The sequence below is a fragment of the Falco rusticolus genome, chromosome 3, assembly GCF_015220075.1.
Source record: "Falco rusticolus isolate bFalRus1 chromosome 3, bFalRus1.pri, whole genome shotgun sequence".
Taxonomy (NCBI): Eukaryota; Metazoa; Chordata; class Aves; order Falconiformes; family Falconidae; genus Falco; species Falco rusticolus.
Window position 1 is genome coordinate 71,870,126 of NC_051189.1, and position 25,831 is coordinate 71,895,956.

The 25,831-nt window shown below is 36.8% G+C and overlaps 1 protein-coding gene across 1 annotated transcript in view; it reads right to left on the reverse strand.

Annotated features, from left to right (window-relative positions):
• Window positions 1-25,831, reverse strand: part of GABBR2 (gamma-aminobutyric acid type B receptor subunit 2) — a 487,844-nt gene that overhangs the window by 289,096 nt on the left and 172,917 nt on the right. The window contains exon 3 of the mRNA XM_037381548.1: window positions 11,173-11,343. Coding sequence (XP_037237445.1) covers window positions 11,173-11,343 — 171 coding nt within the window. The remainder of the gene's footprint in view (window positions 1-11,172; window positions 11,344-25,831) is intronic.

Genomic DNA, 25,831 nt, shown 5'->3' on the forward strand with positions numbered 1-25,831 from the left:
TGCCATGAAGGTGATTAAGGCACTGGAGGATCTCAACATGAGAAAAGTCTGAGTGATTTGGGACTGTTCAACCTGGAGAACAGAAGGCTCAGAATGGGGGAATCTCATTGATGTATATAAATCCCTGAAGGGAGGGACAAAGAGGATGGAGCCAGGCTGCTTTCACTAGTGACAAAATCAGAGGCAACGGACACAAACTGAGACATAGAAAGTTTCATCTGAACAATAGGAAACATTTTTTTAACTCTGATGGTCACCAGGCACTGGCACAGGTTGTCCAGGGAGTCTGTGGATATGCTAAAACACTGTCTGGACATGGTCCTGGCAACTGGCTTTAGGTGTCCCTGTCTGAACAGGGGGTTTGGACCAGATGACCTCCAGAGGTCTCTTCCAACTTCAACCATTTTGGAATTCTCTGAACGAAAACACTACAAACATTACTGATGTCCTGCATATAGTTACCTCAGACAACGCAATGGACATCTTCAGATACGGCTAACAGATTTAAAGCCATACCTTGTGCTTTAGAGTAACAGTTTAGGTTTCAGAATGCTCCTATAATCCATAGTTATGTCTAAACTGCCTTGAAAAAGAGTGTTTTTCTGGGACTTGGCATTAGGCTTGTGATGTCGATTTGAAATCTTTTCAGTGCAAGACCTAAAGCACAAGATTTGGAAAGAAGAAATGTCTGGTTGATGTGTCCTACATATCTAGAAGTTTTGATACATGTCAGTAGCTCAAACTATTTTACGACTCTGCAACAAAGTTGATTTCTGTCAGTCACAATTTGGAACTATTTTCCAAGCTATGACAGTGTTTAGAAAGTTATTTTCATGTACACCGTTAGCCTACTGCCAGTCACTGGGAGCAAACAGGCTCAGAATATGCCAGTGGCAAATAAAAATTCTTAAGAAAAAGGGTGGTAATGAGGAATGTTATTAAATTTACCAGGTCACATCTCTCAAGGACACTTTCTCACTCAGATAAAAGACATTCTGTTCAACGATGCAGGGCACTTATTGCCTATGAATGACCCTCTACTCTGTAGCTGAATGTGCACAGACCATTTCCTATAAAAAGCAACAAACCTAAGCTAAGGTTCTCTCTCTGCTTTCTCCCCATTTCCCATATCATAATCGTATGACTTTCCCATAATCCCATGGCCTCTAAATATTTACCAGGACCCAGAAGAACCATACTAAATTTAGTACTCCTAAAGGTTTTGAACACCACTGGAGTCTCACTGTAACTTTGACAACTTCTCTCTGTTTCATTTCCATCATATTATCATCATTTTTGCAAGCAAAGGAAATACAGCATGGAAAAACTCTCCTGGCAAGCATACGCCTAGATCTGCTACATGCCCCACTCACTCATGTTGGAGGTGAACGATCTTCTCAAAACCACAGAAAAAGTTTTCGCACTGGCTTTCAGACTCCCATCACACAAAATCTTCACTCTGCACTTTGAGTGATGTCCAGTAAGTCTCCATGAAAGTTAAGTTTCCACTTTTCCAAATGACATGAGAATTGCAGAAAAATTATAACCACAGAGCCTGAGTCACCCTGCAAATGGAAGCTTAGCTTTGGGCAGATGAGCCGATCCACGACAGTGGAATGACTGCTAAAGATCACGTGCAATGGAGAAGGCAGAAACTTGGCAGGGGGATAAGAGAGGACTGCCACTTTCATCAGCAGCCTGCAGTTAAAGGGGGGGAGTAAATAAAACATGAAACTGCACTGGAAGCCAAACTATGTGGAGATCAATCTGGCTGCTCCAGACAAATGAACAAAAGACTGGCCAGATGTTAACAGCTTACATTCTTACTTTTCTGGGCGACTGCCTGCTTGAGCCATATGCTCCAGAGTGGTCTACATCACCAGTTCACTCAGATCCTCAGTACGACACGGCAGCACAGATAATCAGAAGATGCATGGCATTGTGTTAATGATGGGGCAGATGCATGTTTTGGGGATGACTGAGAATATGTGAAAAAGTCTCAGAAGAGCTGTGTTAATCCTCATCTTGGACTTTTTTTTTTTCTACACAGTAAATTAATAATGTGTAAAGAAGGCAGAATTCTGACTGTGTGACAGTACGTATGTTCTACATTTCTAGATTTGAAGTCTAAGAGGGATGACTGATGTCTTTTCTTAAACACTTTTCTTAGGGAAAAGCTATCTCTAGCCCCAAAAAGGTTCCACTGTCCTCACAGGGCACAAGAGGTTCTGCGATCTGTTGAAACTGAATCCTGAATCACTGCAAAACAATCTAAAAGCAATAATGAAGACAGAAAATACAATATAGATTTTGGTGGACACAACCAGAATAATACAGAAAAAAAACACCACAGTTCTTGGGAAGAGATCAGTTTTTTTAAACAAATCCCAGTAAATAAATGTATCCGTGAACATGCAGCACTGAGGAAAACACACAGGAACACTTAAAAATTACTCTCACATCCTGAGCTAATTCGGGCTTTAATCTTTCATAATGACAGTGATAGGAGACAGGCATATTTTTGAAATCAAACTTAAGGAATGGCCCCAGTCCTGCACATGCTGACTTCAAGCAGTTTAACAACTGCTTTATCTTCTTGACTCCAGTGCTTGCAGATTACCTTTCACGGGGAATGGATTCTGTTAAATTTGCATACTCTTCCAGGAAGGTTCATCATTTCAAAAGACATTCTATGACATTTCCAGGGTTTTATTTTAACCTCTTAGCAATTAAGACCTTGAATTTTAATAAATTGTTTCAGAAATGGTTATTTCAGTGAAGGGAGCTTACTCTCTTCTGATTTGGACAATATCACATTTTCCTAGCACTCATCTACATCATGTGCACAATGGTGCCCACTTTTAAATTTCATCACTGCACCACTGATTTTAATTTGAAAATATCCTGCAATTGCCTGATGAATGGAAGATAATTAGATACTCAATCAAAACTATTGCGTGGGGGAAATTTTTGCAAGTTAAAAGGATGAAATATGATTCTAAACAGTGATTTATTTTCATTTTCTAAAAAACAAGCACCAAAGGACAGCAAAACCCAAAGAAGAATTAGGACAATGCTGTGGTATAAGCAATAAAATTTCAATGTGCAATGCTAACATGTGTTCCAAGACAATGCTTGTTGTAACAGATTTTCAATATAATCTAAATGGGAATTTTCTTCTTTGAGTCTGGATCAGTCTTTGTTTCAGATAAAGGGATGATTTTTATATCAGATCCGTCAGAGAACTCTTAAATATATGGAGTTTGTCAGCCAGGAGGTATTAGATGTATAGAAGGTACTGATGATTCCACTCATTTATCTTGTGTTGCAAACACCAGCCTATCACACATGCACAATATAAGGTTTGAACATGCTAGAATGGCGACCAGTTATCTAAAAAATTCTTAAATCTGATTTGGTTTTGTTGAAGACACTTGGATTTTAACAAGGACACAACAATATAATACCACTGCATAGCTAATTCTCTGCCAAGTGATGTTCTAGCCTCTTTTTTTTTTTTTTAAGTTAAAAAAATGTAAGAAATGTATTAGGGAACAGAAGCAAATGTGAAAAATATTGAACAATGTATTACTGCCATATGAAAAAAAGTTTCCTAGCATGGATGACATTTGCGCAACAGGCCAAAAAGACACTTATGCATGCCTTTCCGAAAATTCCAGCAAGTGACCACCTATATTTTATATGCCTGAACATCTTCCTTTCAGATTCTGAAATTTCTTACTGAAAGAAATGCCTGTCTCTTCCATTTTAAATTGCTACAGTGATCCTTCCTCCTTAAACCACTTACAAACACTAGCGAAGATACAGTTTCCCATTTATATGAATAGTATTTTGTGATATTAGTTGAAGTCATTTTCAGAGACTGCCTTTCTGTCATGATCTTAAATGTATCGACTTGAATTCTAGGAAAACGGAATTGTAAGACAGAACAGGGGAATTCATTCATATTCGTAAGATGAAGAGAACTTGAAGTTGTTCCTAAGAATTTGCTGCAGAATTCAGGCAAGAACTGGCAATAGGGCAATATGAAGATCTCTGGCACATCTATGCCTGTGCTTTTGCTTTACAGGAGAACTTAGAAACCACAAGTAGGACAGAGTCTCCATATTTCAGCTTATTGAATTCACTAGAAATCTCTCTGGTAGAAGAAGATTGGGGCTTCTTGAGATCATGAAAAACACCAAGCAAACAAGTGATTTCTTCATAACAAGTGAAGTTTGTTTAAATATAGACTCTTTTGCTACGATTTTTACATCAGTAGTTCACAGCTTTCAAAGTATACATCCACACTTGGTGAAAATTTGCTTTTGTTTTTCTTTTAAACCAATGAAGACAAATAAAACCCTCTTTGTTTGATACAGGATATATTTCAACAAATCCTTAAAGAATATTTAAGGCCATATTAAGGCATCTTAAGCATCCTCCAAACTCAGGAAGAACAGACCATGTCAATAGCTGTCCAGTAACAATGACCAAAACTTTTGCCTCAAAACCTTCATATTAGTATTTTAAATAACATCTAACAATTTATTTTATTACCAGTCAGCTTTATAAATATTAGTGAACACTGGACAGAAGTTATCTGTTTATTTTGTCCTGACTATAGCAACCTATGTCAAGAGAAGACTGCTCCTTCCTCAAAAGCAGCTAAGCACAGGGAGATGGGAGAAATTCCTGGGTGGAACCAGCAAAGGAAAGACATCACAGAGATCTTTTCATTTCCTTTAGAGAAAAAAAATACGAACCAGTAAAAAGAATCTGAAAGGCTTTGTGGAAAGAATGAAATTACACAGAAAACAGACAAAAAGACAGATAGAATACAGGAGGAAGACAGGACACCTTAAAAAAATAAGAAAAATCAGAAGAGACAGTTTGCAAAAGTTCTACAGTTAAACAGTGACATTTGTAATGTCTCAGTTTTCCTGCTTACTTTTTTTACTCTTTTTCTTTTACTGCCTGCTGTGTCTTATCTTCTGCCTCTCCCACTTTTCTGCTCTCAAAGTTGATGGTACAGGGCACCTTCTAGGATGAAATCACTAGGTGCTATTCAGAACTTCCAGTTTAAACACTGATGTTACCTGGAGAATTTGATGCTTCCAAGATCATTCTTAGAGAAAAATTAGTATTTTTCTTGCTGCCCTAAAACCTGTTGGAAACTTTGATGGAGGGTAGAAGTCTCTGCTCTTCTGTCTTTACTCAGAAGCCAAGCCTGAGAAGGCAGAGTGTAATCACATCTTGAAGTCCGCATAGTGTATACCTACAGCCATCAAAAACTGGTGTCTCAAGCTTGCTTTTTGGCTGAAATTTGAAAGGTCACCAGGTATTTCTTTTCCCTGCCTAATACATCTCAGCCCCTCAGTAACTGTCTCATTGCATCTGCTTACCCAACGAATTTTCATCAGAACTGACCACTAACTCGGATCCTAGTTTGCAGACTCCACAGTGAGAGTGCAAGGCTACGGTAAATAAACTTCTAGAGTAATAAGACTTCTGCCCTGCTTTCTCTACAGGAATAGAGATATACTATTGGCTTCTTTTTCCAGTATTACATTTTCTGGGATGAGAACTGGAATTTATAGATGCTAATGCTTTCAAGTTAGGTAAAATGGACCCTGACAACCAGCTGATTTTTGAAGTAGATGTCAGTGTACAAAATGCAGTACAACCTTAAGAAATCCTAAGTGTGTTAATCATGCCAGCCAGAAAAAGTACTATTTTGTCCACTTACAAGGATTTTTTCCTCTTTATTTTTTGTCACAAAGGTATTTTTAGGCTATTAAACTCAATGAAGATTGTGACAGAGTCACAAGAGAGAATGCTTCATCTTTTATTTTTCATATTGTTAATATATTTCATTAGCTTACTGCACACTTCTCATTTTTTCTGTCTTTTTGAAATGCCACCTACACTGATAAAATTGCATTAGGAGTTCTCAATATTTCCAGGAAGAAGCACAGAAATCACATAAAAGGATGACTATTAAGAAGCAGAGGAAAACAAAGAGTCACTTGAGATGATCAGAATTTAACTTGTTTTAAAAACAATTCCAGACAAGATACTCAGTGGGAGGGAAATATATATATATATTTTAAATCTAGAAATATAATGAATATGCCACCAAATGTGAAGTTAAAGTGCAGTTCCACTGAATTAAAATTAACATTACAGGAGCAAAAGAAAATGACCAAAGCCAGTCTAAGGGAAGTGTCCTATCACAAAACAAGGAAGCCAGAATCCCTCCTGGCGTACCAGTGTAATCAAGGGCCAACTTTCAGTTTGAAACATATTATGAACCAAAAAGTGTGTACAAATAAAATTAGTATTTTACTGTTCCTTCCTGCATATTTCTCAAGTAAGGTAAGCTAGAATTACTGATTAACAAATACAGCGTTACCTGAAAACCAGTACAGGATTACACATTCTTCCATTTCACAGTCACATTATGAAGCCTTTAAATCTTCTACAATACTGGTGGCTCCAAATATTTTGAGTTATTGATAGTTAAGTATGATTTCATTTCCATGATTCTGCCCACCAAAACATGGAACATAGCAAACAGACCACAGGAATATTGCTTGGTTTGCCTAACTCAAAATACAATCCCAAACAGCTACTGCTAGACAGCCACAAAATTGAAGGCACCAACTGCTGCATAATTTCTGATCAACTGAAAGCTCACCTGGGAACTGGAAACAGGCATGGTCAGGACTTTACTGAGAACTGTGTGCAACAGTCTTCAGGGGTGATAAACATTAAAGCTAGCCTTGCTTTCAGCAGTGTGTTGGACCGTACGATCTCATGAGGTCTCTTCCAACCTAAATTACCCTATGATTATATACCATAGCAAATACTTAAAACTGAAAACCCTGAAAATATTTTGTAACCTCATTTATAAACCTTTGCCACAGAATTGTTAACTTTTGAAACTGAGGCTTCTCCCAGAGGATGAGAACAGGGCGGCAATCCACAAAATCTAGGACACAGAGCACAAGAGGTATGAACTTGTCCTAGTTAAGTAACTGAACTGAAGACATTTGTATGTTACCCTTATACCAAGTCAACTTATAGACTTCAAACATTAAACTAATGGAAGAGACATTTCTGGTTGTACAAACAGACCTGAATAACTCATACAGAATGCTAACAGTGATCTGCGCTATTGGCAACCATAGACTTCTGGTCATTTAAAAAGTCATAATCCTTGAGATCCAAGCAACACCAAGAAAGGAAGCCTCCAGCCATGCTAGCAGTATCAGATATACAGATATTTTCCATATGTTTTAAGAACTGAAAGCATGCTGGTATAAACATCTCTGTTCTCTCTTCCTAGCTTTTGCCTCTCTGTGTGACCTGAAGATTGAGGAAGATGTAACATTTATTTATAAGAAAGAGGTTTTCCACCAAGTGAAAGGAAATGTGTGATAACGCAGTCTCCATAGGAAGGTTTCCCAAGGAAAATGGCTGACACAGAAGCAAGAGCTCCTCTGTAATTCTGGCCTCCAGAGGTAAACCAGAGTAAGACTGATAATCTAAGCAATTGAGACAACTGTCTCATTACAAGACAAGGTAAACCAAAGCAACAGCTTTATGACTTCCAGGGACAGATAACTTGCACATAAGTTAGATGACTTTTAATTTTATTAAATTTATTAATTTTATTAAATTAAATTAAATTTATTTAATTAAAATAAGTTTAATTATCTGGACATAAGATAATAGTACAAATTGCAGAGAGACAGGAGACAGTGATCCAGCTAAAGAAAAAGTGATCAGCCCCCCTAAAAAGAAGTTTAATTGCATCTCTTCAGCTGCCATCTGAGTTCCTGTTGACTAAATTATAGCTGTATTAAGTCTTCTTTATATAACATGAACAAGAAGGCAATATCTATTGCCACATATTTTTAGGTGGAATGACAACTGGAAGAAATTAAGATAGGTATGCAAATTGTTGTAATTTTTTTTTTAAAAGAGGTCTGCCAAACTGATACAGTCTTCCTGGGAGATGGAAAAATAAAAGAGAAAATTGCTCTGTCTTGTTGCTAAAAGTAAAACCACCTGAGTTACTACACAGACTTCTCTGAAGACCCATTTATTTCTGCTTATTTCACTTTATATGAGAGTAAACAGAGATGACAGTTACTTCTGGTCTACTGGTTTGTAATGCATTTTGAGTATAGAAAAGAAGAATCACATCCTAAGCTTAGTGGAATTTTACAACAAAGAGATAAGTTTTAGATGCTTTTCAACAATTTTGTCACTTTCAAAAAATGTTAGAAGGATAGTTTTGGCTTATGTTCCTTTAGAGGGAAAATTATGGTTTCAGTCAATGTACAGATTTATACCAGCACCTGGAAGTCAGTAACAGGCCCTAGTGGTTCCTCCTCTAGAACTTCCACCCACACCTTTAGTCCTGTGTCTTCAGTCTCTGCCATCGACCCACCCAACAATCACTAGACATGACTGTGACCTGGGGATTGATTTCCCAGCTTGGCCTTGGACCTGTCTCGCAGCCATGGGCTTCCTTGCCTGATGGTCTGCACGCTTGGCTGAACCTGGGCTTGCTCTCTGGGCTGGTCCTCCTCCCTTGCAGCGGGGCTGGGCTCTGCCTGGCCATGGCATATTCTTCCCCCTCTGCTGCTGGTGGCTCCCATCACTCATTGCTCCTGTACAGCCAACTAGTTATTTTCTCCAGTTTTTTCTGTGCTTTCACTGTCTGCACAGGGAAGGGAGAAACTGCACGGAGCTGAAAAAGGAAGGATGGAGCTCTAAAAATGTCAAAGACTCTGGGCTCAACAGGCTCTATAAAAATCACCTGAATTCAAGGAATTTTAACTGGACCTTGCATTACCAGAAAGTTTTAATGAATCACACTAAATTGAGTTTGCAGTCTGACACAGAGGGTTGTTGCTCTACCTTTCAGGAGAAATAGAAATACTTTGAACTCAAGTGCAGCAATCTAAAAAGTCCTTGAAAGCTGCAGTTTTAACATTTCTTAAGCGACCCTGACAGACATGAAATCCATCCCTCTGTCCCAAAGGAATAACAAGAAGCCCTATGTCACGTTTGTTTAGTCTTGTCTTAACAAACCCTATATGATGAAGGTACCTACCTACAACATACCCAGACTATTCCACTGTTTTCCATTTCTAATCTTTCTTGTAAAACATGTTTCCAAATTACTGAACTTTCTTATAGACATCTCTGATCTACTTCCTTCTTGGACAATACTAGACCTGATGTTCCAACTTGCACCTAATGAGAACTAGTGTTGAAGTTTACTCTGGGTGTCTTATGTGTCAACACTGCCTTACATTGGGGGTGGAGAAATGAAAGCAGTTTGCTTCCTTTCTACTTTTTACAGTAGGTCAAGCAGTTTGACCTTCTCGACCCTTATCCAGTTTGTGGTTCACTACAGCGTTTATCCTTCTCTGGAGATTGGCTGCCTAGATAGCCATTTAGCACTTTTTCACTTAAATATTATTTATAGTAAAACCTTTCTCTACTTGTCAAGATCTTTCTGAAATCTAATCCTGTCCTCTGCAAAGTGCTTGCAGCTTTTCCCAAGTAGGTCTCAGCTGCAGATTTAATAAACATTTTCTCTATTCCACTATCTAGAGAAAACCTTATCACTTTCTAGAGAAAACCATTTGACAGAATCCCATCCTTCTTGTGTGACAGTTAACCACTGATAACTACTTTTTGAAATTATAATTCCAGGCCAAACAAGGATAAATCATATCATACTTTTTGGTGACTTTTTTCTTCAGCATTTGTTTTAAAAATAAATATTCAATTGATACAATGTCAATTAACCTTGGTGGCAGGAATATTGCTTAGAGACTGCATCTTCCTCAAGACCAAGTTTCCCTTCTTTTCTTTAGGAACACCTTTAACATTTTTATAAGTCATAAAACATCACACTTATCTATCCCATCTCCTTGAGACCTATTATCCTGTCATAGAGGGAAATTAGATTGCTTTACATGATTTATTCTTGACAAATCCATTTTGGCCATTGTTTAGCATCTTTTTATCTTCTGAGTGATTCCAAACAGATTATCTGCTCAAGTGTATTTCCAGGAATTAAATTTAGCCTGACTGATCTGTAATTCCCTGGGTCTTTATGTGGTTTTTTTGGAAAGACAGACACAAAGGTTTCTTCCCTCCCCCTACAATTCACTTACTTTTTATCCTGTAATTCTCAAAGCCCTTATAAGGGAAGACTCTAAGATTTCTTAAGTAGTCTGTAGTGAATTAATTGTGCCAGACAATTTGAAAATATCTGACTCATCTAAGCAGACTGTAACCTGTTCTTATCCCTCTTCATTAGTTTTAATTATGCTAGTCTTCATAACACAGTCAGCCTTTTTCTTTTAATGAATGCTGAGGAAGGGAAAAAAAAAACAAACCACGAAACTGGCATGCTTCTATTACTTTTGCCTCTCATCAATTAACAGGCCAATTCTTTCCCATGTCTTGCTCTGATTAATTACTTTCTTTTAAATAATCTATTGTTAAAACTTTGCTTAATGCACTTGGTCTATATATTATTACAATTTCTATGACCAAAATGTTGCTCATAGTGAAGCTCAGAGGATCTGGAGGATGCATCGTATGTGATCTTATCAACACTGGGGACTTCAGTCATTTCTCTCAGTAAGTTCTTCCACTGTTTTCAGCCATAGACCTACCACATTTTGTCACTCAATGTTCAGACTGATGCTTATAATACATCAGAGCGTAAAAGGAACACAATAAAATGAGATTTATTCTCTCTTTAAAGGGAACCAATGTCAGGATACAAACCTTCTTCAAAATCATACATTTTGGCAAGTCAAAGAGCATGAAGGAAACTTCGCTACAAAAAACCCCAAACTGTTTTTTTTGCACTTGGGTGCAATGATCTTGAGTATGAAAAACAGACAAGGGAAAGCATGTGTAGTTTTTAATATGGACAGTCAAATAAACCCCAAAAAGGAATTAAGTTTATTCAGTACAGCAAATGTGACCTAGTGAGACAAAGCCAAACAAGACTGAAACAGTAGGTCTGTTGGGGTTTTTTTACTTAATTGCTACTAACAGAAGAACTAGCTCCTTGGACGCATGAGATTAGTAGCGCTCTCTGTGTACTGGAAATTAGGTAAATCTTACCTCAGAGAACCTTTGTACATCCTGGGTTAAAGTTCCTACTCTCTTCCACTGATAATATTTGAGTAACTTCAAAATTGCTGGATTCACTGCGTTATCAGATGGCACTGTCCGGAAGAAATAAGGATATTTTTTCTTATCAGCCAACTCTGGCGTTGTTGCTGCAAATGAAAGCTGAAAAAAAAAAAAAATATCAAACAAAAAAAATGAAAGTCACCATAAGTCATCAGGCAGCCAGAACAGAAATTTTGCTCTTCTCAGTGCAACAAGACACAATCCATGCATTGAAGTCATTAGAATTTTAATTATCATACAGCTTGGGAGTCCTACTAGCATCATTTACCCCTTTATTTTTAAAGGCCTTTTTGAAATACCTTAGCTCTACAAACTGCCTGCTACAAATTAAACTAGGGAATTTTCAAAGTCAGTGGTGCAAAATCCTCTGAGATTATGCATTTTACACATTGCACAGAAGGAGAGCTCTAAGGAAGTAAATCTCTATGATGAAGTCCCCATCAACTTCCTTCTGTTCTCTTCATAAAAGTTGAGAATAGCTCCAAGGGGATATTCTCAAACTCGTATGTCTTTAAATTAGAAGGTGAACCTCTAGTAGCACTTCTTCCTATTTTCAGGTAATAAAACAGTTTTAGGTAGCAGAGAAAAAGAAAATAATTATGGCATCCAAGGCTACAGCTCAGAAGTTTGCCTGGCTCCCAGTTTTCTCCACTGAAGCAGCCCTGTGTGATTTCTGTTATCAAAGGGGACTCAGTGGCTAATTCTACACATCTGAAAACACCAGAATTTGTACAGAGTTTGAGAGTGCTTATAACAAAAGAAAAGAGGAAACCTTTTAACACACACAAACACACACATGCACGCAAACAAAACTACCCTGAATTCTTCTGCTCAAGTTAAAGGCAGCATATTTTTGTGAATGATTTTCAGGCAATGTTATGAATAGACCCCTGCAAATTCAGTTTTTGAAAATTCTCCTATTCCAAAGATACTTGTGGTCATTCCCTCCAGTATTTTTTAGGTTTCTAGGAATGTGTTTCTCAAGCATTTTTTTTTTCAGCCATGCATAGCAGCTGAGGGTTCTTTTTTAAAGCACTGATTTAACGCAAATTCATTTGAGTATCAAAAAATATGCTCCCTAATACAGTTAAGTCTTTCAAACTCAATAAAGAGTTAGAAAATGTAGGTGAATTCAAGCCTATATAAGTACATCCAATCATAGTATTAAATTTACACTTTATTCAATCAAGCATTCAGTATATTTGGGCTAGATAGCCTTTTCTGAATTTCAGAATAGGCAAGTTTAATCTGAAATAACAGTTCTAACTTTTTCTTCGTGTCTATGAAATCTAGATTTAGCTTGACAGTGACAGAACTCATTCTCTGATTTTAGACTCACAAAGAACATACTGCATTGCTACAACTGCCTGAATATAGGGCTTTTTTTTCCTAATTAAAACCCCTGAAACCCAAACAACTTAAACTGTACATAACTGGACAGCTTACACTATACCTGTCTCTTCATCAGTCAGAAGCTAGAGAATTATTTTAAGACCTTCTACTGCCATGTAATTCTTTTAAAATATTTTGATTATTTATTAAAATTTATGTATTAATGTATATTAATATAAATGAATAATTTTCTAATTATTTATTAATTAAAAATTTTATTATAGCAACTGGGATTTTATTAGATTTTATGAAGAAACTACAGTATGAAGCATTGTAATATTGTCATCTGGATTTTCTACAACTATACTGGTTGGCTCACCTAGAACTTCATAGCATTTAGTAACCAGAAATGAGCTTGTGAAGAGTTGATTTCAAGGGAAAAAAGAATAAAGATCTGCCAGGCAGACCTACCCAGCTTTTTTGTCTAGCCTTGTAACACTGAACATCATGCATCCAATGCACAACGAAAGTAGATGGACCTGTGTATCTGACTGAAAAAGAGAAAATTTGACTTGTGAAATCCAGCATGAAGAGGAATGCCTCTCAGCAGCCTGGCTGCTTGCAGCATGGTGACTGCAAAGGACTCGCTTTTCAAGTTATTATGGTTTTGGATCGAATGTAATGTGATTGATCCTTAAGAGCAGCACTGAAATAACAGTAATTTATTTCTAAGACAAGCAAAGTAAGACAAGCAAAATCTGCAAGGTTCAACTAACTCAGATTCACAGATTGAACGGTAAAGTTTTCTGATCAGAAGTACAAAAAGCCTTAGTAACGAGAAGCATCTCTATAGCTGTGAGCTGGCTTTAGGACAAAGATCTGTGATATAAGCAAGGCAATTCAGATGTGTCCTTCGACATTTTAGTGACTTTTTTAAAGTGCCTAAGTTAGTATCCTAAGTGCCCAGATTTTCTTGAGAAACAACGAAGCAAAACCTTACCTGTCTTCATTGTTTAAAGAAAGATGAAAACTCCTCATAACAGATTTCTCAGCCATGTAAAATGAGACAAGATGACTCCAGGCTCATATAATACTAATGACATCTGAATTACAAAAGAACATTCTTCTTCATTTACTTTTTGAAGAAAGGTTTTATTAAAATATAAAATGGGAAAGTTTCATGCTCGAACAATTCTTAGCATGTGGGATATGTTCAGAGGCCTTTCTTTCAAGCATCACACATACCATGGCTGGTCTCATTAAAATGGCAAAGTGATGCAGAATAAGACACTCACAAGAGATGGATGAATAACCTGAAATAGTTGCAGCAGCCATTTTTAATTTTTTTCCTTCTTCTTCTTTCTCATAGATGTTAAGCCATTTAAAATATTTAACTTTTCACAAAACCATCCCTATGAGGGTCTGGGGGCACGCAGTGAACTTAACCCAATAATCACTGGCAGTCAAGATTGATTTGAGAGGCACAAAGAGGGAAAAGGAAAAAGAAAAACTCATTATATTTTAAAAAGTGGTAATAAAAAGATCATGTTAATAAATTGACATAATGTAGGTTTACTGGAAAAGTATGTGATATAGCACAGCTATACAGAAATCTCAGTAAAACATTCATAACAAACTTTAATCTATGTGGTGAAATAAGACCACAACACAGTACACCCACACATGCATTGAGATGGTACAGTCCTTGTTAACTGAACATAAAACCTCTGTATTTTAGAGCTAAAGTTGTTTACTCATGAGTAATTTGAAACTTGAACCTACCGAATAGCAAACTTTTCATAGTTTCTTCGCCTTATTCTACAGTACTGAAAGGCATAGAGATCTAGTTCTGGGTTTTGTTACAGGAATTTCTTTTTATAACTTTTAGTTATTTAGTCAAAAACCTGGAAAAATAGCAATCCTACTGCTCAAATAACTCTTTGCAAACCACAAGTACTATTTTTCACATTACTGTATTTGCAGAGCATACATATTCATGCATTGCTAAAAACATTTTGTTACACATGTCACATTGCTGCCTCGCTGCATACAGAAAGAGTGTAAGATAAACAAGTTATAAGCGAGATTATAACTCAGCAATAAATTCCTGTGGGGTGTAGGATGCCATTCTTTCAAAGAAAATTATTTTATATAACTACTAAAGGTGACTACCAAAAGTCAAACTTCAAGAAGGGATGGAAGACAAGAATTATTTTTTTTCAAATTGCTTTATAATGGAGGACACAGTGGATGTATACCAGGTAATATCTCATAATTGTGTGTGTGCATATGCAAACAGGCTCTGTGTGTGTATATGTGTATGTAGATCTAAAAAAATACCATTTATATATGCATATACACTATATATATATATATATAATCAGTTTGAATACAGTAAGAAAAACTGAAGCTACTTCTCAGGTTATCCCTGAGAAAACTTTCTTTAGAGTATCTGCTTATAATTTGATACAAATTGTGAGCAACTTCCTCTGAACTTAAAGTGAGTGTATGCAGGGAAACATACATCAGCTATGACTCAGATGGAGATTTCAGAGATGAAGTTTACAACTTTTAAATAGAAAATAAGAACATTTACCATTTAAATAAGAATATTAACTATAGTACAAAATGAGAACCAAACAGACCAAGGTATTGAAAAACAAATGTTTATTTCTTCATAAAAACCATAATTTAGTAAAAGTTCTGCTGCCATTGATATCATAATTAAGTCTGCTCAAATTTTAAAATGAACTTGAACACCTAAAATTATTTCTATTGCTTTTGTGTCATCACTATATAAGTGGATTCCAGTTAGCATAAGTTTCATCAGAATGCATTTTGTCTCCACACGTTAAAGAAAAAAAAAAAAAAATCAATAATGTGAATACATATAGGCAGTATGAAAGGAATCAGTGCAAAAGGACTTTTAAGTATGTCACCTGAAGCTCATTTACATATACAATGTTTAGCTTACTACCGTGTTCTCCCTGTGATATTCCATTCAGGCCATATGGCAGCAAAAGCACGTGTGAATGGAGAGGTCCATATAGGGTGGCTGCAAGCCAGTATTTCAGATGAAGTCCCAACCCCGCTAGAGTCAGTGCCAAAACTTCCACCAACTTCCTTAGAGCCCAGATTTCAAGCCTGTGATTTCAGCACCTGGAAATCAGATCTAATTAGTGATATTTACCTGCACCGGTATAACTGTAACTCTGTAGGTTATCCTGACATTTTGTATTATGCCTAGACTCATATCTGTATTTGTGCAGATTCTTCTGTTTGAAAGACACAGACCTGGCTCAAGAGTGAGCCAAGCAGTTGTACTTCATTGCTAGCAATGGAGAAGCAGAGCAGAAACACAGCTAATGACTTTATCTTACCCTGTGAACAGAAAGGAAGCAATGAATAACTGTTCCAGAATGAGTCCGAAGCAGTATAATTCAGGAAATGGTGTGAAATAGAAAAACAACAAAACATTAAAAATTATATAGAAAGGACCTGGTAGTATTATGTGCGTGAAAGAGTGTCTTATGGTAAAGAGTTGTGAGACCACAAAATGTAGGATGGTTTTGTACTTCAAAAAAAGAGTCTTGGAAAATACCCGATTCTGAAAAAGCCACTGAGACAAATTTTACTTTCAGAATTAAAAAAACACCCAACCAAGCATTATTCTGCAGAAGTCAAGGAAATTTCTTTGGCTTCACACTGAGAGTGAAAGTAGAATTTGATAATGGAGAGGTCAGAAGTGGAGACAATGTTATAGAACTATTATGGGAAATGCTTCAGCCTAATATGACAGATGGCCAGGTTAAGGAATTTGCACTGGTAAACTTTGCTGAAAAACATATAGAAGGATTTTATTAAGGAGGTTTGGGGGTCAGGCACATGTTTTGATAAATTAAACTTTCTCCAGAATGATGATACTTAAGGAAACAGGAAAACATTAATTTTGTTGAAAATCCATACAGCTTCATGGAAGGGTTGTAATCAACACTAGACAGAATAAGATTAAAAAAAAAAATGTTAAAGTGTAGAATGTAACAGTTCTGCAGAAAGGGAGTAAAAGCTTGCTCTATAACCCTATATTAAGCTGAAATGAGGTGTGGTAGTTTAAACCAAGGACATCAATCTAAAGTGCTTTCAAGGTAAAGCAAGGGTTCTGCCATTTAAGGAAGTAAGAGTGCATTCCCTTAAAGAAAGTCAATACAGAAGCTGGAATGGCAAGGTGATAAGCTCTAGCATTTGTTTAAGAAAATAGGATGCAACACTAACAAAGTCAATGGGAAAGATCTGGAGTTATGTAAGAGAGGATGGATATTAGAAACCTGAAACAAAAACCACCATATACAGAGTGTATTATTCCATATAGAAGTCAAGAGGCTGGAAGCTGGAAGGCACCACTCTGCTGTCCCAGGAACAGCAGAGGGAAGGAAAGCCACCAGAAATGGCAAGTAGTTTTCTGGTGTTCAGTTGTTTTATTACGTCTAGGAAGCATTTATGTTTAAATTTTGTCACTGTTGTAATGTACGGAAGTCTGGGAAAAATAAAAGAGCAGAACTATCCCTTGGGTAAACAGTCACCCTCATCTCAGGCAACAGGTCTGTTCTGGAGTCACATTTATTTAAAAGGACTGTACTAGCTAAAGTAAACCAATAACAGAAACCCTTAGCAAAGTTATTGTAGCTCCATAAAGCCCATAGGGCAGGAAACCGCACTCCCTTCAAAGCAGAGTGGCCCGTGGAGCAGAGTGGCTAGAGGATTGGAAGCATCTCCCACCACAAGCTCCCCAGTGGCTCAAAGGAGGCCCCTGACATCTGGCAGGAGGTGCCGTATCATCCAGCTTTCTCAATCCCAAATGGAGAATGAGGTGTTGCTCTTGCTACTTGCCTCTCCAAAGGAAAAGGCTGTGAAAGAAAGCTACATGCCGTGTGCTTAGAGTATTATAAATCGAAGGGGGGAAAGGAAAAAAAAAATGCCTCAGGTAACAGAGCAATCTCCCTTTAATAAAATATCATATGCTAAGACAACAGATTTGTGCTTGCAAATGGGGAAAATTAGCTTATTGAGCACCAGAGAGACTAGCTCAATTTTCCTAGGCTGTACTGTGTTTTTTACAAGTATTTTATTAATGATTCCTAGAAATCTAAATCTGCCTCTGTTGCTGCAAAACTAGTCTGGATGTAGAGAGCTTTTTATATATGGCAGATATCACCTGTATTTCCTATACCTTTTCTAGAAAGTGAAATTATGCTGATAAATCAACATTGCTAAACAGGATATACACTGCTGATTCAATCGATTGTGATATAATTTATTATTATCATAACAAAAGATTGCATGTCATGTATGCTTAGATAAGAAGAAATTATTTTCTGCAAAAGGAAAAAAAAAAGGAAAATGCAAATAATTGTTTCCAAAAAGAAGGCAGAATGTCAGAGAGCTCCACAGAAAATACACTTACAATGGTACAGGGTTGCACATACAGAATCTTATCACAGGAAAATAGCCAGGGTGAAACTCAGGAAGATGATAATTTGCAGCAACGTGTACTTGCGACACCACAAACCCTTCCTTTGTGTGCCTTGCCAGGAGCTCTAATGCTTTGACAAGCCCGTGCCAATAATAACAATACTCAAGTGTGGGCATGTGACGACTTGATGGCCCCTGAAGCTAGGAGGACCAGAATGGAAACTAATGAATAATGAAGAGTTAAAAGATTTGCCTGCTGCAATCCTTGAGACAGCGTTAGATGATGTCATGTAATGAGAGAAACATTATACTCTGAACCCAGAGAGAGAGAATAGATTGAAGTGTAACAGTTAAATTGCATTTTTAATTGAATGGTAATTGACGTTTTGTAAGAAACATTAAAAGACATAAAATATAAATATTTAGGTTAAATGTTAATTCACTACTTAAAGATGAACAGTAACCTTACTACACAAGCCAATTTGCCCAGATGTATGGTCTAAATACCACTGAATTTGATTTTGCCACTAGTCAAGTTATAAATAAATTTTAATATAACAGTGCTTTAGACAAAGAAAATAGTGATATATATAATCAAGAAGATTATTAAAGAGAACCTTAAGAAATACGTGATAGCATGTAAAGTAAAAAAGTGATATATTAGACTGCTCCTTCCACCCCAATGCACAAAATGTATCATCTAACCAGCTTTGATGGATGATTTAAAGAAAAGGTATGTAGAAACAAAATTGAAAAGATGGTCACAAACACCTATATATTTGGAAAATATTTCAACATAATAAGAAGCTAAGTGCAGCAATTTCATTGACAAAGGCACTGCATAGATCTTCAAAGCAGGTGAAAGCAACACACAGTAATACAGATCAAGAAACAAAGATGTTTCTTGACAATTTGCCTGCACAGCTGCTGGTGATAAATGCCTGTATATGGACAGTAAAGGAGATGGTTCTGAACCAGACCTAGGAATAAAAGTGGCAACCTTCCCTACTAGCTATACTCTAATCCCCATCCCCAAATGGCACAGGTGATGCACTAACATAAGTTGAAAGAAGAAAGAAGGGGGAGTAAAGAAGAAAATATTAACAAGAAATTATGCTTTTCCAGCACTGGTAAGCCAGCTACATTTTTACCTGTCGTAAATACTCTTCAATATTCACTTGAATGAAAGCTCTTGAGACTCCATCGTACTTACATTCAGGAGATTTTATGGGATTGGACAAACTTCAGTGCTATAAGAAATAAAACTAATGATAATTTAAAAAATGTTCTGTTAACTCTGTATGGGATTTCATTATGACAGTTGCAAGAGCAAAATAAAAGTCTGGGAGAATATCTATGATGGCTCACTAGCTGGTACATGGGCAGGATGCCTCATCCAAATGAGGACATAAAAATACACATTGTATTAAACACACTGGAGAAGAATGGATCTCACAGACGAACATCCCTTTCATCATCCATAATATATTACCCATCTGATTAGAACTACTGTTCCTTTTAAAATCAGATTTTTTGCCAAATACTCCTGCCCAATATCATCTGCTGTTACCTTCATTAATTCTGTGTCTGAAATTGCTTCCACTGACTGCCTTTTGGCACCTGGGAGTTTCCAGAAAAAGCACTTCCAGCTGGTCTCAAGGTTGGAAGGCACCCGCCTCCACACTGATGGTATTCCAGTGAATTAATCCAATCACAATAAGACTGATATTCAGCTGCATGCAGTTCTGGAGACATTTCAGGAAGCAATTCTGGCTCCTGAATGAATCAATATTTTTGAGGATAGAAACTGGTTTTGATAATATGAAATCCATATGAGAAGTAGTTCAGCTAAAAGATGTGTGCCTATGGACCAACGTGACAGGAGCACACAGTCCTGTTTGCTTCCTGCTTGGGTAGCCTGACCTACTCCCAAGACAATCTGGTAGGAACTGCAGATGTCTGAATGCAGAAAGTCAGAGCAGACGATAAAGTTCGGCCTTTTGGTGTTAAAATTTTGGACTCCTATAACGTCTATGGGTTATGTTGAAGAAGAGTGACTGAACTGATCCTCAGCTGAAGGGCTTTTTGTCTTCAAGTAATGAAGAGAAAAAACACTAGCTGAAAATTGTAGCAGATTTTCTGAAACAAACAAACAAAAAAAACCCCCTATCTAGACACTAGCATTATTGCTTCACCTGCTTCTTGGGCTGAAAGGTTAAAAAGTCCACCCATCTGTCCACACTAGCCAAAGCCTATAGTTAAGAACTTTGTAGCAAATAATGTGTTAAAGGAATTCCTAGCACAACGTTCCAGGTGAATGGAGAACAGTTATTAGTGTTCAGAGCAGAATAAAGTTACAGATCAAATCCAAGACCAAGTACTGGGATCCATTGCAAGTTTTAATAAATACTGCCTAACAAACCTAATGCATTCACCTTACTTCTGAGACATACCAAGGAAGTACGTCATGGAGTTATGGAGACTTTCCTTCAATTCAATGGCTAACAGTGCAGCCAGTAAAGTTGATAGAGACTTTAAGGTTTATAGTTCCAGTAGGCAGCCAGCTGAACATGAGGCAGAATCATCTCAAACAGATTACCCCACCCAAAAGTCAAAATTCAGCATTAGGCTTAATTTTATTCTTTCACTATTAATGCAAAATCAACAACTGCTATCCCTTTTTCATAGCACAGTTCTTTTGATCATTCATTTGAAAAGGTGTATCACAGTCTGAAGGTACTAAGGAAATAAATCTGGCAATCCTTTAGTGCTTTTCCTACTCTCCAGAAAGTATTTTCAGATCTATAATAAATAATTTACAGCTAACCCAGGTGTTCTGCTTACTGCTAGAGGTTTACCAGAGCATTGAAATTAAATGGCAGATCTACAGAAGTTGCTGCAAATTTTGGTTTAATTTCTAAACAGAATAAAAAACAAAATCTTGAGCATTTTCATAAATGGAACTGCATTGCAAAAGAGGGTTGTATATCTTTGTCACACTCAGTTGCTTAGCATTTGGCTACTGGCCTGGATTATACCAGAATTCAGCTTCAAATCCCTGCTCTGCTTCAGTCACAGCATTATTGTTTAACCCAAATCAAGCAGTCTCCTACACTCATACTCTGGCTACCCAGCTTGCTTGCCTTTTGTCTACAACAGATTATCCTCAAAATTTAGTGAAAACCACCAACTCTGTAAAATATTTCACCTTTGATAAAACAGGCTATATTGCCATAATCCATTAAAAAAATAAATTATTTCCAGACCTATTCACAACAGCATGTTCCTGGCTCGCTGCCCAAAACTATTATCATTCTATTAGTATTGTTTGTTTGTCACATTTCATTCAGCTAACACATGTTAAAACTACAGCTGTTCTGTCTACATTTTGATTTTAAATAAGATAACTGTTTTATTATTTTTTCCCCCTCTAAATGATGAGAAGGAGGGAAAAACATCCCAACAGAAAGATACCTTAATTGTACAATACAGGGGTGCTTGCTCTTGTGAGCAAATAAACCCTGCACTCTACTGGAAATGGGGAGAAGGACCATTGGTGAGATTTAAGATGAGAATTCCCCAGTTCTTCTGTGGAGTGGACACCCCTATATAGTCCCAATTCTGTCCTTTCCATCTTTTATTTCTTTTACTGGAAAAATAGCATCTGAAGAAACAAAGCACACCATATTAACTCACAATTTACTGAAATCCTTACTAAAATATTTTTTCCACAGTCCTAAGTCATTAATTAGTGGTTTATTTTTTCATTCTCTGGTTTCAAACCTGAGCAAGAAATTCCAGATTTTTCAAGCCAAAGCAGGTTACATCCTTAATATGCAAAGTAGTAACACATAAAGAAGCTGTTTCAATGAGCAGCACAGCTCAGAGTTGCCTTATCAGGTCCTGGGAGCAATACTTCAGCACTAATTCTGCACTCTGCTTGGACTAATTTGCCTTTTCTTTCAGCTCTGCAAATTTTCTGATATCTCAGGGCTACATGCTGCAGTCGCAAACCACCAGGAGTGTTTAGAGAGTAGTCTGACATCAGTCACTTGGAATTGTACCTTCTCTAATAATGGATAAAGAGGGGTTATGCTACAGAAATCAAGGGCTTGCTGGAGGGGAGATGACAAAATAAAAACTGATAAAAAAAAATCAGGGAACTTTCTTTGCTAACAGACATTGCCAGCAAAATACGTACTGCTTGCCCAGCAGCAAGGGCAACTTGGGTTACATTGCCACTAAAAATCTTCAGAAGAAATGACAATCACAATTATGATTATAATACATTTGGCATTAAATGTCAAATATGTCATTGATCCTCCTCTAAGAAATAACCAAGATCACACATACTTTATGGTTTTCTTTATCTGCAGCCAATACAGACTTTAACAACATGCTCTTATACAAAACCTTTCAGTAACATATGCAACTAGGGAATGTTCATGCAGATATACTGAGACAACCTAAATCACAAAACTATTTATCAACTTAAAGCTGTATTCTGTGGTTTCTAATCTATAACTATGAGCGGTTGTAAAAAAAAAAAAAATCTTATGAGGCATTATAAGCTATTTTTATAACATAAAAAAAGGCAAACAGTCTTGGTCCAAGCACAGTTGCAAAACAAAAATCTCCTCTCAAATGTGACTGAGGAAGTGGAAGAAAGCATAAGCATTTCCTCCCAGTGCCAGTGCCCCCAGGACATCAGCTAATTGTTGCCTGAGTAACCCTCAATATGTTTTTCTCAATACCTATGCCTTGCAGGTCACTTCAGCAGCTACTATTAATTTAATAAGCGTTTCTTTATGTCTGCATTTGATTTTAAGTACAGTACTTGCCCCTGGTCTTAGAATGCATGCTGGGTAGAAAGCCTTAACATTATCTACACCGTTTAAGATTACGCACACTTCAATTAGATCTCTCAACCATTCTTCCTTAGATGCTGCCATCATCCTAGTTCCTGCAGGCTGAAAGCTGAATGTTTTTTCTAGACCTTGTTATCTCTTTTGTCACTTATTCCACAAAACTATTCACAACAATCCCATCTATTCCTGAAAACAGTCCTTATCAATTCACTCTTCTTACAATATTTTCCATAACATACATACATCCAGGTGAGATAAAAACTGAACTGAAACACTCCACATCCGTATGTAGTATTAAACCCAATGCAGCCTTATGTTTTCACATGCAAGGAATATCTTTGTGCTTGACCTTTGTCACAGGGCCAGGAAAGTGCTTAAGAATACAGTTTAATTTTAAATATTTCAAGAGTTGTATTGATTTGAGAGATGGAACTCGTATGAAAACTCAGTACGTGCATTAGAGTTCAGTAATGCTTATTAGTTTTGGAAGGCTGGTTTAAATACCATCTTTGCTAATTCAATCTCATGTAATTCATTATTTATTACTCACTTCTCATGTACAGTGATTAAGCTGTAATTTTTTAAGTCGCTTCTTCTCAACTTTCTCATTTGCAATCCAGTGTTTTTTGAATTGCCATTTATTTTTATACAACATTTTTGACCAAATTGTTATCATATTTGTGCTTTTGTTTGGAGGGCTTGCCTTTTTTTTTTTATAACCACATATCTTATGGCTTTGTCTACTCAGTCGTAACTTTAACCAACTTAACTTTGTTTAAACTAACAAAGTTTACTGACTTTGGCTTCTATTACTTTGGGTACTGTTGAGTTCTTTCAGACTTTTTCAAACACTGCTCTTGGATGTATTTCTGCCAAATGTGAACATCTCTACTATTTTTACTGCCCCTCTACAGGGGACAAACACTTGATGGAATAAACAGCAGGGCAAATGGAAAGCATTTTTCCCAAAGATAACCAGTGCAATTCCAGATCAGAAAATATAAACCATTAATATTCAGCTACAGGTTTCAGAAATTAAATTGGCGATTTGATGGCTTTTTCTGGGGAATTACACTTTACTCCACGCTAACATACTTTCACTATGAATTTTGAAGTACCTCACACAGTGAAAATAACATCAGCTTTATCAAGAGCACATATCAAGAGCTGCACTAACAACCTATATTAATATACTGTGCATCTGGGTGAAAAACTAGATAAGATTAAATATATTCACTGTCTTTTTTACAAGCAGGTTATTCAGAAATTCTCTGAAGTTAGACAGCTAAGTTTGTTAAACAGCAATTGTAAAAAAAATCTTTCCCCCTTTAAACTTATGTTTCAAAGAGAACTATGTCTTTGAGAATTGAGATTCCTGGTATATATGATCACTTATCCAGTAAGAAAAGAGAAGGTAAACCACAAGTGCAAGGCCCCCTCTCTGTTTCACTGAGCAGTAGTGAAAATGAAAGTACTTTTTCCTAATGTGCATACAGTATCTTCGCAGCAAATTCACAGAAGGTCCTAGAAATTAATAGGGCATTCTTTTCTTAATTTGATTATCAGATTAATCCAGTTTACTAGCCATAAGTTACTGGAATTGCCAGCTTTCATTTCTATCACAGTAATTGTTTATTCTCCATCTTCTTGGACTCCTGAGAGCAGAGAGATTCACATTACTCTGAGTAGAAAAATCACTTCCCACAGTACAGATAAGGAGCAATCAGAGGAAGGCCAGCTTGAATATAACCTCTTGACCCATTCCAAAACAAGGCTCTGAAGATAAAAAGCAAGGAGGAAACCCTGTCAGGAAATAAGCAACAGCACAAGAAATGGATAAGGGACCGTGAGATAGATGGACAAATGACAACAGAGAACAGAAGAGGTGCTGTTCAGAGTACAGAAAAAGACAGACACTCCACAAGAAAAAAAAGCAATGAACAGACCAAAACAAAACATGGACAGACACCATGGACAGATGCAGTGAACAGGAGGAATCTTGGCATTATTTATAATCTACTGAAAGCCTGGCTTTGCATTTATCAGCCCAAGTACTTCACAAACACAGGCATCTAACCAGCTGAGCAATTACATGTCCACATGTTCAATGAAGGAACTACGGAGGTCTACAGTCACTTGGACCTGAGAGAACAGTAAGTAGAGGACAGCATATGTTTCTAAGACCTTTCTTAAGTCTACATGAAGAATTTTACCTCCCAGTGTATTTTTTACAGCAGTGTAAACCTTCAAGTTTGATGTGATTTATATTAGTACATCATCACTTGTATTGACTTGCTGGGATAAGCTGTAAGGTGAGATGAATCACTCCCTAGAAGCATCTGCTTCTCAATACTGTAGGCACTAATAGGAGACTAAAGTGACTGTATCAGATGCAGCCACCTACACTGCACTTGGACAAATGAATCCCATACAAATTATCAGATCTATATAGATATTTAAGCATGTGAAGAAGCAGTAAGGCACTTAGAAGACACTTTTGCCTCTTAACCCCTAAGGATTTTTAGCTATTTGATGTCTTTAAAAGTTTAAACTAAATGGTTAGTAAAGCTGATGGTGCCTTAATTCTTCAAAAATCATACTAAAAGGCAAACACAGATGTCACTAAATGTTCAAGTAAATCCACATCTTCACTGTCTGGAAAAATTCTTACCATAGTGCTAAGGATCAAGGTAAGTGAATTTTCACTGTAATTGCTCTCAATCTTAAAAATACCTGGAGATTCAAGTCAGGTGCATCAAAATAGTCTTAATCCTTACATCTTCCATTATGTCGTAATACTTCCACTTCTACATAAACAGCCCAAAGAAACTTATGGGCCAGCTGTCTACTTTGTTGAATAACCGTTGCCATTTGAGCCAGTGATTTTTTTGTAGCGTCATTAAGCATTTAGTGTCATC